At 43.5% G+C, this 18,389-nt stretch overlaps 1 protein-coding gene across 1 annotated transcript in view; it reads left to right on the top strand.

The window, feature by feature from the left end:
• Positions 1-1,970: 1,970 nt before the first annotated feature.
• Positions 1,971-18,389, top strand: part of RAB39A (RAB39A, member RAS oncogene family) — a 31,066-nt gene continuing 14,647 nt past the window's right edge. Inside the window, exon 1 of the mRNA XM_026006784.2 lies at positions 1,971-2,344. Within this exon, the coding sequence (XP_025862569.1) occupies positions 2,118-2,344 (227 nt within the window). The 5' untranslated portion in view covers positions 1,971-2,117. The remainder of the gene's footprint in view (positions 2,345-18,389) is intronic.

Here is an 18,389-nt window from a genome sequence, read left to right as displayed (position 1 = left end):
CTAACTGGAGTTTGTTTCAAAGAATCCTAACCAACACAGATGTGTTGAGTTTGAAATGTGTATCCAACACCTAAGTGGAGAGGTTGTTGGAAATGTGGGTCTGAAGACAGAGCAGAGGTTGAGGGCGGACACATGGTGTGGGTAAAGGAGTAACTGAAGTCACGAGTTGATGAGGTCACCAGAAGCAGCTCAAAGTAATAGAAAAAAAAAGGAGAGGAAGAAAGGAAAAATGGGTCTCTTAGGAACGTTAATATTTAAGAAACAGATGAAAGAAAAAGGAAATAAAATATCCAGTCCAGTATGGCTGCTGGACCCTTATCAGAAAAGCAAAAGCTTTACCAAAGGCCCTACTTTAAGTCTCATTGGTCAGAACTCTGACACTGGCCATCCCTACTTAGAGAAGGACTCTGCAGATGGAGATGGATAGGAGCTGACACCCAATCAGCTTTTAACAACAGATTATAATCAACCAGAACTACCGGGAGGTGAAGAATGAAAGCTACAGATAGATGTTGGGGCAGCCCCATAGGGGCTTTGATAAAAGTCCCTGACAACCTACCAAAAGCAGTTCCAGAGGGACACCTGGTGGCTCAGTCAGTGGAGTGTGGGACTCTTGAGCTCCAGATTGTCAGTTCAAGTCTCACCTTGGATTTACAGTTTACTTAAAAATAAGATATTTTTAAAGCAATTTCATTAAGTATGGAGAAGGCTGCTGTTGAAGACTAACTGGTGGATGGAAAATGAGTACAGATGGTTCTTTCCTAAAGTCTGAAAAGGAGAATAATGGTGGGAGTGAAGATCTAAAGAAGCATAAGGTAAAGTTCTGTCTGGCTTTAGGATTTGTGACTACATGAGCATGTTTATAGGCTGAGGAGCCCAAGCGATTAGAGCTATACATACTGTGATAAAAAGATCAACTATTGGGTAAAAAAATGCAAAATCCCTTGGGTGATGGGGATTAAATGTGATATTGAAAGTGATACCTTTGTCTCCAAAACAAGAGAGGAAGATAAGGATGAACGACAATTGTGCAGGTTCGGTTATGGGTATGAAAAACAAAAAAGTGGAGTTGTCGAAAACTCTTATTTTGGCAAAAATACACTTTAAAACTGTTTTTAAGTTTCAAAAGCTAGGCCATAAATTCACCATTCCCCGATTTGAAGAAAGGCATGAAGCAACAGCAAGGTCGCATCAAAATTCAGGTGTGCTTATCTATATTTGGATCCCGGATCTGACTTGGCGAGGTAGAGACCCCTCCAGCGTGAGCATCTCCACATTTCACTACCCCCCCTCCCCGGGGCTGGGAGACCCGGAGAGGATGCAGCAGCCCCCGGCATTCTTCTCACTATTCCGCGGCACAAGGAGTGAGGACGGTGCCGGTGGAGCAGGAGCCATGGTCATGACGAGCGCTTGCTAGAAGCATCCAGAACTTGCTCTGCAAATTTATTTCGATTCTGTTCTTCGCTCCTTCACCTTGAGCGCGGCGGAGGTGGCGCCGAGCGAAGCGAGACAGCAGCACGCCGTCAGCGGGCACCCGCAGCGGCCCGGGACCGCGGCCGTGCGCCTGGGACCGCTCTGGCCCGCGGAAGGAAACGCAGCCGACGGGGCCGCCGCACGGCCTCCGCGACTTGCACGCGCCCCGCCACTCTGGCCAGCCCGCCCCACGCCCGCAGGAAACCGACTCTCACTTTTCATTGGCTGAGCCTCGCGGAGGGGACCCCTTCCTTCATTGTCATTGGCTGCCGCTGCCGTCACGTCCCCTCGCCACACCCACCTTCCCGGCGGCGCCCAGGGAGCGTCGGGGGAGAGAGAGTTCCCGGGGGCGGGGCCGGGAGTCGCGCGCATCCCCCCCCGGGTCCCCTCCCTCCCCCTGTCCCTCCGCCCCGCGCCGCGGCCCCCGCCCCGCCCCTTGGCCCCAGGCCCCGCCCCCACCCCGCCGGGGCCCGCCCCTCCCTCCAGAGAGGGCGGGGACCAGGCGGCGGCCGCAGTCGCCGGAAGATGCTGGAAGCCGGCAGGCGGGCGGCCGGGCGGTGCTGAAGGGACAGTTCCCGCCGCCAAACTTGCGGGGCGGCGGGAGGGCGGCTGCGGCTGCCCCGAGCCCGCGGGGGGCGGGAGCCATGGAGACCATCTGGATCTACCAGTTCCGCCTCATCGTGATCGGGGACTCCACGGTGGGCAAGTCGTGCCTCCTGCACCGCTTCACCCAGGGCCGTTTCCCCGGGCTGCGCTCCCCCGCCTGCGACCCCACGGTCGGCGTGGACTTCTTCTCGCGCCTGCTGGAGATCGAGCCGGGCAAGAGGATCAAGCTGCAGCTGTGGGACACCGCGGGGCAGGAGCGCTTCAGGTAGGGCCGCCGGGACCCCGGGGGACCGCCCCGCCCGGCTGGGAGGCGGCTCCGGCCCTGCCCTCTCCAAAGTGCAAACACTCCGCCACCCTCGCTTCCCCTTCGCCCCTCCTCTTCCAGGGACGACTTCCTCCTCCGCAATTTCTCACTTCTTTCTTTGGCGCCCATTTCCTGCGCCTTGCCTTTCCCGCCTCAACAGGGCCCCCCCCCCACTCAGGACACCCCCACTGCGGGACCCCCCCACGACAGGGCCCTCCCTCACTGCGAGACACCCCCCCCTGCACGGCCCCCCCCGACTGCGGGACCCCCCCACTCTGGGACACCCCCCACTCCAGGACGTCTCCCTCTTGCCCGGCTCTGCATGCCCCTGGCTCCGTCTGCCGGTGCTGTGGTCCCCAACTCTTCAGCACCCCTCCCCCTGCTGCCTGCTCCCCAAACTCGGCGCCCCTCGCCGCGCACACCCCGCCCCTCTGGGCTCCCCTCCCGCGCCTCTGCTCCATGCGGCCCGGGAGAACTGCAAAGTGGGGTTCCAGCGAGCCGGAGCTCCAGCCCAGCCTGCTGCATGAGCTCATTGGGCCGCGTTCGGAGAGGGAGGAGGAAGCGGTAATGGTTGGAACACCTCGCCCCACCGAATGTGGTCATCAGAAACGCTGGGCCATGTGACCCGTGGGAATGTGTCTTAGGGAGCAGCTGGATGGATCATGGGGGCACAGGCACAGCACGAGGGCGGGGGGGGGTTCCTTGTTTGTGTAGTAAGGGCTGAGTTGTCTTTAGAAGTTTGTCATCATTGGTGGTTTGGTGGAGAAGAGAGAGACACTGAGATTTTGTCACGAACTTTTTCTTTATGCTATCTGTAATGGGTGCTTAACGTTCCAGGGTGAGCATGCATCAGAAAATGCGATTTGAATAGAGAGGGAGGGATCCAAATGAAGAGTCTCCTTCTAAATGTGTTCATTCAGACCCCGAAGGAAGGATTTTGCAAAGAACTCATGTTACATAAATAAAAACTAAATGCAATTTGTATGCATTTCCTGGGTGTTTGAAACTGAACCGCATAATAAAGCATTATTTCAAATTCCTAGGATTTGGGAACACTTTTTTTTTTTTTTTTTTAGAGGAAGGTAGGAAATCTGATATACCATGATGTTTTGGGTTGTTTGTTTTGTTTGTTCTTAAGACTGCATTGTCACCTGAAACTCACTTAAGCAAGCATTTCGCAATCTTCAGCAAGTACTGTTTGTGAAATGCAGTAGTCCATGAGGGGCCTTCCCAAACATGGCTTCTCCTCACCGGCCCTAGCCAGCGTCCCTTCCAATGAGATCAGCCTACTCCTGTGAGGATGTTCCAACTTTTAAAGTTCTGGCTTTCATTCCCAGCTGCACACGGATTCAGACAGATGATAAGTGAACTGCTTAGCTTGCTTATACCTTCATTTACTCCTATATATGAAGAGGAAAGATGGTAAGGCCAGCCCTTCTGAGAGATGTTAAAGGCTACTCTTAAAGCTTTGAATTGTACAATACCTAGAATTCCTTGAAGAATTTTGTTTTTCCTTTTCAAGAATCCTCTTTTAGTTAAAATGGAATTTCACATTTGTGATTCTCATCTGTAAAATGGGGTCATAAGGGTCTCTTAAGATTCCTTCTAGTTTTACCATTGCAAGATTGATTGTAAATTCCTTCGCTTGTCATCTCAATCAAATGAAACAAGATACTTTGTGGCCCAGGGATGCCTGGGTGGCTCAGCAGTTAAGTGTCTGCCTTCGGCTCAGGCCGTGATCCTGGAGTCCCAGGATCCAGTCCACATCGGGCTGCTTGGAGCCTGCTTCTCCCTCTGCCTGTGTCTCTGCCTCTCTCTCTCTCTCTCTCTCTCTCTGTGTGTGTGTCTCTCTTGAATAAATAAATAAAATCTTTAAAAAAAAAAGCATTAAAAAAAAAAGCATTTACAATAGGTCTTATTCTACCTTTTAAAATGAATGTAATAAAAACATATTCTTTATGCCTTAAACTTCTAAAAACTAGTGGGTTGCAACTACAAGAAACATAAGTAGCAAAATCTTACTGTATTATTTCCTAAAAAGTAGACCCTCAACTTATTGACAAGAAGGTAAAGGATAATTCATTTGTTAGACTTTAAACTCCTTCCTGCTAAATAGATCATTGTTTTTTAATGCATTTGAGCACATGTAAATAGTAATTTGTTTTATATACATTATTAAAACCAAACAATACCTCTCCCATAATAATACAAGGACATTTAGGGAATGTTTACTGACAATGAGTCATGTTTTATTTTGTCTGGCTCTTTACCAAAGATATATTCATAAATACATACATATTTCAGTAGCTACGTCCAAATACTTGGTTTTCTGTTTAGCAGAATGTTTCACCATAAAATTACATTTGAAACAATCCTTGTTAAGCCATTCTGTATCTTTAGCAAAAAAAATTGATACTTCTTTGAGTAGTAGATTTCCTTACACATTTTATTTCTTAGAAAGATACTCTAGTTCATAAAGATATTAGTCATATCATATCATTAGGAATTCATGGGAAATTTTATATTTGAAGGCTATTGTTGATTAGATATAAATTAGCAAAAAGGAATCTGCTTTAGACAACTAGGCTATAGCTTGAAAGCATTAAAAAAAATAATGAGCGGGTAATTATGACCATACTTAGCCTTAGTTTTCTTCCCCCTCCACTTGAGATATGACAAATAAAGCTTTAATTTTCAATGTTCAGATTAACACAGCTAGAAGACAAGAATTACTTGCAAAAAGTAAGAGGAACCAAATCAAAATGATAAAGGTTTACAAAAATAATGTATACATGAGCACATAAATTTTAATGTTTTTATTATGTGTGTTAATGAGGATAAATGTCAAATTACTGTATTAAAGAGAGTCAAAATTACAGCGCCTTCATTAAAGATAAAATTTATTTCTCTGTGTTTAAGAGTCTCAAGGTAATTGGTCTGTGTTGGTGGAGGGACTGTGCTCTGAGCCATCATTCAGATACTTTTCTTTTTAATTTTCTGCCAACCCTAAGATATCATCATCTTCGTGAACACTGTGTTCCTGCACATCGGAAGGAAAAAGAAAAGCTCTAAATCAAGCAACGTTCCCTCTTTTTTTTAAAGTAGGCTCCATACCTAATATGGGTCTTGTACTTACAACCCCAAGATCAAGAGTTGCACATTCCACCACCAGACAGCCAGTCACTCCAAGCAATATTCTTTATAAGCAAGTGAGACCACTATGGTACAGATCACTTCAGCTCTAAGTACACTGAGAAGAAATTAGTTACAAGACCCCAGTTTGACTGGGCTTACCATGTGCCCACGAAGAAGGGAAGGTGGATCTGGCATTGTGGGCTTTGCAGGGAAACTAGCAATCACCACTTTTAAATTTTAATCATCACAGTGGACAAAGTTTAGCAGGAAAGGAAGCAAGAATATCATATGACACAGCATCAATAAGGATAAATATTAGAAGGTGCTAGAAGTATGGAGAGCATCAAATATAAGAATATAAATTTTGAACTTCCCGTAGAAAGCACTTATAGCAACATGAAGATAAAATGAGATAAAGAAGTGGCAATGTTGGCTGTAAGGATAGAAAACTTCAAGGCTTCAAACCAGATTTTGCCTTTTATTTCTTGTTGTCTGATCTCTGATATGTTATAGATATAGCCAATGATTATAAAGCTCAGACATAAAGAGAATAGTATCCTCCTGGTGCAGTGCTTCTCAAACTGTGTCCTGCAGAACAGTTAGCCCTTGGGATTCTTTTTAAAAATGAATTCTGTGACCAGGTAAATTTGGGAATCCCTGTATTCCATGTAACACTCTCTTAGAAATTGATATCAAAAGCTCTCAGAACTCTTGCAGCAAGGAAGCCTGTTTAACTTGGATTAAACCATCATGTCTCAAGTTTATTTGACAGGTTATTTTTAAAATGTAAAAATCTATGATAACTCATGTTCAGAGGAGTCTAACCTGAGAGAAGCTCTGGTGATGAGTTGCTGGAGTCCCATCCTTTGAGCAGAATCCCTGACCTGTTGAGGTGTAGAGCAATGGAAGACCTTCTGAGGTTCCTCAGCCAGCTAATTAACTTGGCAAAGGGCTATGACTCATATGTGCTATCTAAGGGACAGCCCTGCCCTTCACTGGCCCCCCCAAAATCTGAGGGTGGCCTCGAACTAACACAGTGAATATTCAGGGGTTCTCCCTAGCCTTCAGTCTGCCGTGTTATCTCCTTTGACTCCTCTTCTGCTGAGTATCTTTCTCCTCCTCTCTTTCAGCTGCTGATTTTTATTTTTCTATTACCCCACTCCTCTGTCTTCCCTCTTCCCTTTCCTCCCACCCTCCATCCTTTTCTCTCCTCCCTTCTTAGTGCATCTCTTACTCTCTCATTTCGCTTCATCTATCCCCTGGCTGCCTTCTGTCCCTGTCTTCCCCTGCCCCTTCAAAACATTCATATGAACTTAATGTTGAAAAGTAGCTTAATTTATGTTCTCTGTTTTTTGGTTTGTTTGTTTGTTTGTTTTAAGGGCAAACAACATGAAAGTTTTATATTTCTCCTTAAGAGAACTTTTTTTGGGGACTACTGGATGAATCAGTGGTTGAGTGTCTGCTTTCGGCTCAGGTCCTGATCCTGGAATGTAAGATGGAGTCCCACATCAGGCTACTTGTGGGGAACCTACTTCTCCCTCTGCCTATGTCTCTGCTTCTCTCTCTCTCTCTGTGTCTCTCATGAATAAATAAATAAAATATTTAAAAGAGAGAGAACTTTTTAATTTATTGATTGGTTTTAAAGATTGGTTTATTTGAGAGAGAGAGAGCATGCCCACAAGTGGGAAGAGGGGCAGAGGAAGAGAGAGAGCCCTCAGGCAGACTCCCCACTGAGAGAGGAGCCCAATACAGGGCTCGACCCATGACCCACGAGATCATGACCTGAGCCAAAACCAAGAGCCAGATGCTTAACCGACGGAACCACCCACGGACCCCTTAACAGAACTTTTAAAATCCCTACACGAAAATGGTTTGTTTTTTGATTCCTACCCTCTTTACTGCAGTTCATAGTCTTCAATAGAAAAAGATTTTTAGATCCTGGATTGAAAGGTTCATAACTACATATGTTTCAGAGCGGAAATTGTTGGCAATTAAGTGCCATAGTCATTGCCGTCGTCTCCTGTCGTTCAAAGTTTTTAGAAACCATAAAATCAACACTCTATTTGTGTTGAGTAATCAGATAAAATAATGTCTTGGTTAAAATTACTTGTGTTGTAAGTAACAGAAATCTAGCCAAATATGTTTGGGTAATAGGGGATAAATCATAAATGACCCAGATCTCATGAATGACAGAAGCTCATGGGACATGCAGGTGTCAGGAAGTCTGGGAACCCCAACAGCAAGCGTTTGTGGGTTTTCCCTCTGGTTCTCTGACTCTGCCAACTCCCAGTTCTCTCATGTCTGAGCCTCTACTCAGATTCTGGGAAGAAAATAGTCTCATGGGCTACTTGACAATTTCATTTGCTCCTTATTGACTACAGCTAATCAGCTTTCTCATAAAGTTTAAGATACATATTACACAGATATAAATATACTAGGTATGGATCATGTGTCATACAATGGAAATATATCTACAAGGATCTACTTTTTGGAAAAGAGAAATTCACAGAAGGAAGTGAGCAATCATCCCCCAAAGTATTTCTTTTGTGGTGTTTCATGGTAATATGGTATATGAGAAGGAGCAAGCATCATTTCTACCAGCTGTAGCAGGATGTGAAGCGATGACACATGTAGCCAGACATATTCTTATTCTGTAAAGATTATTTTTTTAAAGATTTGTTTATTCATTTGAGAGAGAGTGAATGAGAGAGAGGGCAAGAAGGGGGAGGGGTCAAAGGGAGAAGCAGGCTCCCCGCTGAACAGGAAGCCCAATGCAGGACTCCATTCCAGGACCCTGGGATCATGACCTGAGACCAAGGCAACCAACTGAGCCACCCAGGCGCCCATATTCTGTCAAGACTACTACTGCCCTGTCCCCTCAGGGAATTCAGCCCATTTTGAGTGACTATATAGTCAACACAATCCAGAAACTAGCTAGTAATTTGAAAAATCTGTAATTATCTTTCTTTTTTTAAAATTTTTATTTATTTATGATAGTCACAGAGAGAGAGAGAGAGAGAGAGGCAGAGACATAGGCAGAGGGAGAAGCAGGCTCCATGCACCGGGAGCCCGACGTGGGATTCGATCCCGGGTCTCCAGGATCGCGCCCTGGGCCAAAGGCAGGTGCTAAACCGCTGTGCCACCCAAGGATCCCCTGTAATTATCTTTCTTAATGTCTTTTTTCTTCAAAAACTCAATGAATTTAACCACAACCTCAATGCCCTATTGGTATATGAAGGTGACTGAACCTCCTGAGCTAAACTAAATATTGTTCCCCAGAGGTCTCAAGGTCTTGGGTGAACAGTAGGCAAAATTACAAAGTAAGCAAGGTGCATTCTTGGGGACCCTTTGGGCTTCCCCACTTTTCTTCCCTTCCACATTCTGGGTAGCAAGACCTTGACCTATTCATCCGTTCTCCCTCACGTCCCTTAATAGTCTATCTTAGCTTCAGAGACAGACACATGATTATTAATGTTTGAAGACAACTTAATAAGGGTCTTGCCAGGAGTATTTATATTCTAAAGGAGGATGACCAGTTACCGAGGGAATGCCGCCTCATCTTGATGCTTCTTTGAGGGCAGAATCATAGATGATATAGCTGGTGAGGGGTGGAAAATCCTCTCTTGATGCTACAGGGATGACCATCTCTTCTGGCACAGGCCCCATATTTTAGCTTTCAAAACAAGGTGTAGGAAAAAAAGTACAGAGATTACCACAGTAGTTTTCACTTGAAGAAAAGCACTTTGCTCAGTCTGTGAGAAAGAGAGGAAGTTTCTAGCCATCATTAGGCAGTTTGGCTAGCATATACAGATTTCTGAACATTAACCTTTCATAGCCATGTTACTTAAAAGTTTAAAGATTTTAAACTTTCTTGGGGATGCCTGGGTGGCTCAATTGGTTAAGCATCTACCTTTGACTTATGTCATGATTTTGGGATCCTGGGATTGAACCCCACATGGGGCTCCCTGCTCAGCGAGGAGTCTGCTTCTCCCTCTGCCTCTAGTACTACCCCCACTTGTGCTGTCTCAGTCATTATCTCTGTCTTTCAAATATATAAAATCTTAAAAAATAGTAACTTTAGTTAACCTAATCCTGACTTAGAGGAATCTTCTTTCTTCTAGTCTGCTCTGTCAAGCAGTGGAAAAGGTGAGCCACCCAACTGATACTGAGGTATGCACACACCAGGGAATAGCTGAAATTGCTTTAATAAGGTATTTTAATTATTTCCAAAACGAAGTACCTGCAAAGCCTATACTTTATCATTTTAATAAATCTCTAAATGTCAGTATGTTTTAATCAATTCTGATAATATTATAATTCAGGGAAGTTCACTTTAAAAATTACCACCCCACACACTCTCTCTGGCTTATCATGAAACATCTTACAATGGTGGTAAAACATTGTTTTCTGAAAGGAATCACTTTATGTAATAAAGTACTGATTTGACCTTCAAGAGTTTCAGAAAAGCATGAAACAAAGATCAAAGTATGTTTTAAATTTACAAATGTATTTCTAGTTTAAGCTGTGAAAGAGTTTCAGAGTACAGGTAAGTGGTTCTGTGTTGATTGCTACCTGGCATATTTTAGTTTGGCTTAAAATCTCAACAGCGTTCTCAGAAGTGTTCTTGAAACATAGTGAAGGTTTTCTGTTTTCCTTCCTATGGTAGCAATTCATTTTTAACTTAGGAACAACTTGCTAAAGTTAAATTACTTTATTACTGACAGTAAGACCATCCACTGGGTTCAATAGCAAAGATATAAAGAAGCTATCAAAAATATCTCAGTGCCAGCTCATCAGGCTCCCTGCAGGGAGCCTGCTTCTCCCTCTGTCTATGGCTCTGTGTGTCTCTCATGAATAAATAAGTAAAATCTTAAAAAAAAAAAAAAAAAAAAAGTCTCGGTGCCAAAAAATACTGAAGTGAGGGAACAGACATTTCTCTTAGGCTTGTTTCTACCTCGCTAACATGGTGAGTGCATCAGAAATCATGTGTGAAAGTCTTTGTCAAGCCACGCCCAAAAGGTCAGCAATGACTTTTCTTGGCAAAATGTGCTCTTTCACTAGGCTTATTTTTTTAAATTTATTTGTTTTTGTTTTAGTAATCTCTGCCCCCAATGTGGGGTTCAAACTTATGGCCCCTGAGATCAAGAGTTGTGTGCTCTTCCAACTCAGTCAGCCGGGCCAATTTTTTTTTCTAATTTTTGGATGATTGGTCATAGTTTCTTCTTAAATTATCTTCCTGGACTAAGAATGTTAGTGTGGTTTTTCTTTGATTTTTTAGTTGTTGTTGTTTCTAAGATTATTTATTTGAGAGAGAGAGAGAGAACAGAGACAGGGGCAGAGGGAGAAGGAGAAGGAAAGCCAAGCAGACTCTGTGCAGAGTACAGAGCCCAATGCAGGGCTCATTTCACGACCCTGAGATCATGACCTGAGCTGTAAGTAAGACTCGAACACACAATCACCTGTGCCCGATAGGCGCCCTTAGTCTTTCTAAATGTATTTTATTTTTGTAGGACTTAGTGTGCTATAGCCCAACATAGGTAAAACTTAGGGACAGCTTTAGTGACAGATTCCTGCCTCAAAATGCAAAAGAATGGCCCAAATGGAACCCTCTCGGAGAAGAGACTAAGAAAGAATACTCCAAACAGGAGTTAGATAGATGTTAAGAACTTCCTGGCATATTGAAGAAAGATTATAATTTCTTAAATTCTAGGCATTGCCTCTTGTTTTTCTTCAGTGTAGTGTTTTTCAGAGTGATGTTAATAGGTGTAATTTGAGAAGTTTCCTTGGTCAAATAGTTTGGGAAATGCTGGGCTGTTGCAGGATTTCTCAGAGCTTTTAATATATAGTTATAATAATAGACATTGTGAATACCCAAGGTAGGTACAGTGTTTCCCTAACCCAGAGTCCTTTTACATAGAGCATTTTAGGAACTGATAGGTTGGTAGGTAGAGCATTTTAGGAAACAATGCTTAAAAAAAAAAAGTATTGGCAATACCTTAAATTTTAGGAAAATATTTGAGAATCTCTCAAGGTTTCTTCGTTCATGTGATTCTCCATGTCTTTTTCTGGTGCTTCTGGGTATGATTTTCATCAGGTTTCTCTTTTAAAACTCTTGCTGTTTTAGGAAAGGATCCAGTAGCTTTTGAGAGTCCCTCAAGTTTTGTGGCCTCATTCAAAATTAAGAGGTTGAAAAAAAAAAAAAGAAAAAGAAAAAAAAAATTAAGAGGTTGATCTTCTTGCCTGGCTTCTAGCCACTTGTCACACTTTTACAGTATCTTTAGCACTTGTTCTAAGCACAAAATCTCCCAGGTAGAATCAGTAGAAAAACTGGAAAAAAGGTTAAAGGAGTGAGTGGATGGAACTTCTTAATTTTGGATTTTTTAGCTATAAAAGGGCTACCATAGAAAGGCTTTAGGAAAGCAAATGTTGGGCAGCCCTGGTGGCTCAGTGGTTTAGTGCTGCCTTTCGCCCAGGGCCTGATCCTGCGGACCTGGGATCAAGTCCCACATCAGGCTCCCTGCATGGGGCCTGCTTCTCCCTCTGACTGAGTCTCTGCCTCTCTCTCTCTCACTGCGTCTCTCATGAATAAATGAATAAAATCTTTAAAAAAAAAAAAAGGAAAACCAATGTTAACAAAGCAAATATGAGGTGAAATTTAAGACCAATTTGGTAGAATAGATGGATAGACTCTGAAAAGAGAATTAAAAGTGAAAGAGAAGATATGGTTAGTTGTATAGCAGAGGACCATTGGCAGCAAAGAAAAGTAATGAGAAAGTGGGGAAACAGGCGCATAAAAGAAGCTGCCGAGGGTTGTCTGGGTGGCTCAGTCGGTGAAGTGTCTGCCTTCGGCTCAGGTCACTATCTCAGGGTCCTGGGATCGAGACATGTCATCTGGCTTCCTGCTCAGCAAGGGGTCTGCTTCTCCCTCTCCCTCTGCTACTTCCCCTGCTTGTGTGCACAGCTTACTCTCTCTTTCTCTCTCAAATAAATAAACAAATAAAATGTTTAAAAAAAAAAAAGCTGCAGGGGTCAGCCACACTGATATCCACATGCTGGCCACTTTAATATATAAATAACTGCAGCCACAGGACCAGGAAAGAACAGACAGGTGATCTGATAACAACAGTCTCAGTTTTCTTTTCTTTTCTTTTCTTTTTTTAAGATTTTATTTATTTATTCATGAGAGACACACAGAGAGAGGCAGAGACGCAGGCAGAGGGAGAAGCAGGCTCCATGCAGGTAGCCCGATGTGGGACTTGATCCTGGGACTCCAGGATCACGCCCTGGGCCAAAGGCAGGCACTCAACCACTGAACCACCCAGGCATCCCCTCAGCTTTCAATAATACAGTCAATGTCCAGAAAGGCTTTAGCTTGCCCCAGAGGGATAGCTCCTCAGCAGTTTTGCTCAAGGACCCGTTTCTCTTAATTCCATCTGTATTCAGTTATCTTCTGCACCATGCCTCCTGTCATGATTGAGAAGAGTTTTATTGGCATATTGTGCAATTTCTGTCCTGAAAAGTATTCTGTTTGCACACAGTCTCCCCCTGCTCCTGTCTTCTCTATACCCGCATTGATTAACCTCTCCACCCAAACCATTATTTTACTGCTATGTTCAGAAAACAAAGGGGAAATAGCTTGACACAACAGTAGCAATGGTGATCACTGATAGCAAACATTTGTGCCCACACTGACCCTTCCTTCCCCTCCATGCAGTACTCAGGGATTGCACTGCTACATTTTGTGGCAGGAGTCAGCCCTGCCGCTGCTGTGGACAGACAGACTTGTAGGAAGCATCTCACCTTGTTAGACAAGGAGAGCTGTCGAGTATTGGCCAAAGCTACCAGCAAACATTGGCTCTGGTGTCCTAAAATTTCATACGTGCTGCAGAGTAGCTTTCCAGTCCTTAATGCTGTCCCATTTTTTTTTCTGAAGAAGTTGAAATCAACTAGGATGATTTACTTATGGAAATCCTGGCACTGATGTAGCTTAACTGTATGTCAAGCACTAGATGTAATAATAGATACAAAAATAAGTAACATATAGGGACACCTGAGTGGCTCAGTGGGTTAGGCATCCAACTTTTGGTTTCAGCTCAGATCATGATCTCAGGGTCCTGGGATTGAACCCCACATTAGGCTCCGTGCTCAGTGCAGAGTCTGCTTGAGATCTCTCTACCTCTCTCTCTCTAAAATGAATAAATAAACATTTTAAAAAGAAATAAGTAAGATATAATCTCACTTTCAAGGTCCATGCTGTCTCTGTACTGAGTATAGACTATGCTCCTGTAACTAAGAGACTAACCAATTAGGGCACCTTAAATAATGCAGGACTTCATTTCTCCTTCTGCAACAGTCTGAGTGAATGGTTCTGGGCTGTCAGGGTGGCTCTGCCTCAGGATTCTTCAGTCTTTGCCATTTCCCAGCGAGCAGGAAGAAGGAGAACCCCTACTGCAAACGGCTTCTCCAAGTAGATGGGTCGCAGACTGCACACAAAACCTCTTGTGTCCCATTCATCTAGATTTGGTGACATGACCACAGCTGACTATAAGAGAGCTGGGGAGCACAGTCTCCACATGAGTGCTAGTGCCAGCTAAAACTGGTGGTTCTGTCACTAAAGGAAGACAGAACAGACCCTGGGAGATAATTAGATGTCTTTCTCACAGACTTGTGGCAAGAAAGATAATAATCAAATAATTGCAGTAAGGACTGTAAGTACTAAAATAAGTTCCAGTGGCAGAAGAAAGGGAGGATGGGGGCTCGTTTCAGAGGACATGTCACAGAGAAGATGGCTCTTGATGCTGGGACATGTAAGATGTATGAGTAGTAGGAGAAATAACAAAAGGACTAAGTACATTGGAAAAAGAAGTGGCTTCCAGTAATAACAGCAGATTGAAAACCTGTACCTATTTTTGTCCCTTTTCCTGAAATCTCATGAAAGTGAAGATAGTTTTGTTTTGGAACCATAGACCCTCAAACAAGGAGAGTAGGTAAGGAGACAACATCAACAAAATTTTGGAAGCAGGAAAGCAGATGGAGGAATGTTAAATGAATTGGCAGATTCAAGAAAACTGACCTCTGGGATGCCTGGGTGGCTCAGCGGTTGAGCACCTGCCTTCAGCCCAGGGCATGATCCTGGAGTCCCAGGATCGAATCCCACATCAGGCTTCCTGCATGGAGCCTGCTTCTCCCTCTGCCTGTGTCTCTGCCTCTCTCTCTCTCTCTCTCTCTCTCTGTCTCATGAATAAACAAATAAAATCTTAAAAAAATAAACTAACTTCTGAGCAATTGATGGAAAAAAGCTAAAAACCAACCCAATATATGCAGCCCCAATGACTCAGGAAATGATTGGCATCAGATACTTCTGGAAGTATAAGGATGATTATCAGTCTAGTTAAGAAAGATTGGATTCTCACATCCCCACCACCATCCCACACATCAGGTGATGTCCTGTCCCCCAACATTGGCAAAAACTGGGAATCAATTCTTGGAAAAGAATTAGAGTCTCCAATTGGAAGAACCAGGCATGACTGAGGTTGGGCTCCCTTATTAGAAGTAAGGGCATTAAGTGAATGCATGTATGTTGGATGCTAATATGGTCTAGTCATTTCCCTCTGCCCCTGCTCAGCTCTCAGAATGCTGGCAGTCAGGCCGCAACCTTCAAACATTGGTGAAATTATTTCTGAAGGATCTGACTAGCCCAAGGGGAGAGGCTTAAGATACTACCATGAGTGGCACCTGGGGGATTCAGTCGGTTAAGTGACTGCCTTCAGCTCAGGTCATGATCTCCAGGTCCTGGGATTGAGTCCCGTGTTAGGCTTCCTACTCAGCAGGGAATCTGCTTCTCTCTCTCTCTTCCTCTCTCTGCCCCTTCCCACTTTTTGTTCTCTCTCTCTCTCAAATAAATAGATAAGAACTTTTTAAAAACAACAACAACAAAAGATACCAACTGGAGAGTTCTCTCAACTAAAGTGAACTAGCCCGATTTTCTGGCAAGTGGGTCTTTTGATCTCAATGAAAGATTGCAAGAAATATTAGGAGATCTGTACATAAAACCTAGAGACCAAAACAGAGACCAAAGCAACCAGAGAAACAAATTTAATAAAGGGGAAGGGAATGTTAACAAAATAAAACTGTCTTTAATTTCCTCATAGAGATAATGGGAAAATATTACAATCGAAAGAAGAACAGGGTACTATTTTTTAGAGGAATATTTTGAGAACAGACAAGCTTTTAGAAACACAGTAGAAAAAAAAAACACTCCAAAAGAGAAAGAAAATAGAGGGGAAAGATTATATTAAAAATTAGAAGATAGTCCAAAAGGTTTGACACACAAGTAACAGGTGTTCCAGAGAGAAGAGAAAAAACAGAGTGGAGAAATCCTCAATGAAGCAATTCAAGAAAATTTTCCAAGATTTAGGGACCTGAGTTTTCAGATGGGAAGGACCTAGCACAGTAGACAAAGGTGGACAGAGTCTAAGGGACGTGGTCGTGAAATTCTAGAACACTGGCACCACAAGACCTTCAGTGGGGAGGGAAAAATCAGGAATCATGTTGGTTTCAGGTTTCCTGAAAACATCAGTGGAAGGTAGAAGGCAACAGAGAGACTGCAAAATTCTGGAAGAATTCTACGTCTGACTCAGTTGAGTCATTCATTGAGTCGTCATTCACCTGGGAGAGCAGAATAAACCACACATGCAAGATTTTGAAATAGTACCCCCTGTGTCTCTGTAAGGAAGGTGCTTGAGAATGTGCGCTCCCCACACACACACACATAGAGGAGGAAGCCAGGAATGAAGAACACGGAGGATCCAGGGATGAGGAAGCTACGCCGGAAGACAGGCAGAGGTAATGCCCAGGAAGATAACAGTCCCCTCTGCTGCAGGTGCCAGGGACAGCCCAGCTGGACTGTTGGAGCAGATGGCTGGAGGGGAGACCCTCTTGGCAAGATGAAAAAGAAATGCTAATGAGAACTCCTTAAAAGAACAAAATTGGCAGAGAGTTTAGAATTGGATTGTTGTTGGTTTGTTTCTTTTGTATATATATTTTTTATAGAAGTTCGATTTGCCAGTATAAAACCTAGTGCTCATCCCATCAAGTGCCCTTCTCAGTGCCCATCACCAGTGGTTGTTTTTCTTTTCTTTTTTTTTTTTTTAAAGACTTATTTATTTATTCATTCAGAGAGAGTGAAGAGAGAAGCGAGACACAGGCAGAGGGAGAAGCAGGCTCCATGCAGGAAGCTGGATGTGGGACTCGATCCTGGGTCTCCAGGATCACACCCTGGGCTGCAGGCAGCGCTAAACCGCTGCGCCACTGGGGCTGCCCCCTGCTTGTTTTTCTTAAAGAGCTTAATTATTTGAGAGAGAGTTTGAGTGCATGAGCAGGGGGGAGGGGCAGACCCCACTGAGCAGAGAGCCCAATTCAGGGCTTGATCCCAGGACCTTGAGATCATGACCCAAGTTGAAGGCAGACACTTAACCAACTGAGCCACCAGGCACCCCTGGAATTGGATTATTCAGCTTAGCAAAAAGAAAAAGATGTGGGGGTGGATATCGGATGTTTCTTTTCTTTAGGACACATGGGAGGAATAGATTCCCCCTCTCTCTTACAGAGACAGAATCGTGAGGTTCATTGTGGCCAGTGGATTTGAGCAGAAGTAGCACATGGTGGTTTTAAAAATCAGCCCAGATTCTTTACAATTCTTCCCTCCAGCAGGTGGGTGGTTTGTTATTAGGACAAGCCTGGCCTATCTTTATGAATACACAAGGTAATTATTAACTTTAGAAAACGTTGTGCGGGAAAGGAGAAGTCACAGTGTAGTTCAGGCTCAGCAATGAGATGAATGTCCATGATCAGAACAACACGAATGCCAAGAAATGATCTACCTAAAATTATGATGTAATGATACTGGCAAGTTGGGTCCTGGGGGGATATAAGGATGTGTGGTAAGTGCACATGTAACTTAGATAAAATCACGAACTTAGACAAAGACAGAGGGATGCCGGGGTGGCTCAGTCGGTTGAGCATCCAACTCTTGGTTTCCGCTTGGGTCCTGATCTCAGGGTCATTGGGTCGAACCCCATGTCAGGCTCCCCACTCAAGCAGTCGGCTTGTCCCTCTCCCTCTGCTCCTCCCCTGTTCTTCTCTCTCTCAAATAATACATAAAATCTTAAAAAAAAGAAAAAAGAAAAGAAAAGAACATGAGCATAATCTGTTCAAATGACTTGAAAATAAAAGCTGCATAATTTTAGAGATAGAATGAAATGAGAAAAGGCTAAACACCAATTATAAATTCTAAGATGTGGAGAGGTATACAAAAGTATGTGAAACAGAGCAGCACAGAGGAAGTCAAATGGAACCAGACATAAGTCACAAAAATGGTGGAAGAGTTATAACCCAAGATATTCTTTAATTGTGTTAGATCACATGATGCACTGTATTATATGGAGAATAAAATAATTATGAGAAGATGATCATCATCTTATTTTAATTTGGCAGAGGATGCCAGAAAGTGTTGGAGTGAGTGCTGAAGTCTTTTGTACATTTTCTGGTCACATACTAAAGAGAAAACAAGCATCCTTTCATTATCACCTTGCAGACAATTAGCAAAGTCAGAAACCGTTCCCATTAATTTCCAGATAAACTATTTTGATTTTCACACATAACTTATTCTACCTCCCATAATCCACCTGCAAAGTACAATTTGAATTACTACCAACTTTAAACAGTAATTCTTCAGAAAATGCAGATGATTTCACCTATATGCTTATAAGTATGTGCAATTACTCAGCCCATTTCTCTTTCAGCTTCACAGATCCCTACTATGAATATTGAAAGAACAGTTTTTTGGTATTTTGGTATTTCTCTGTTACTC

The sequence above is a fragment of the Vulpes vulpes genome, chromosome 12 (assembly GCF_048418805.1).
Source record: "Vulpes vulpes isolate BD-2025 chromosome 12, VulVul3, whole genome shotgun sequence".
NCBI classification, from domain to species: Eukaryota; Metazoa; Chordata; class Mammalia; order Carnivora; family Canidae; genus Vulpes; species Vulpes vulpes.
Note: the sequence above shows the minus strand (reverse complement) of the source record. Positions and strands in the feature narration are given on the sequence as shown.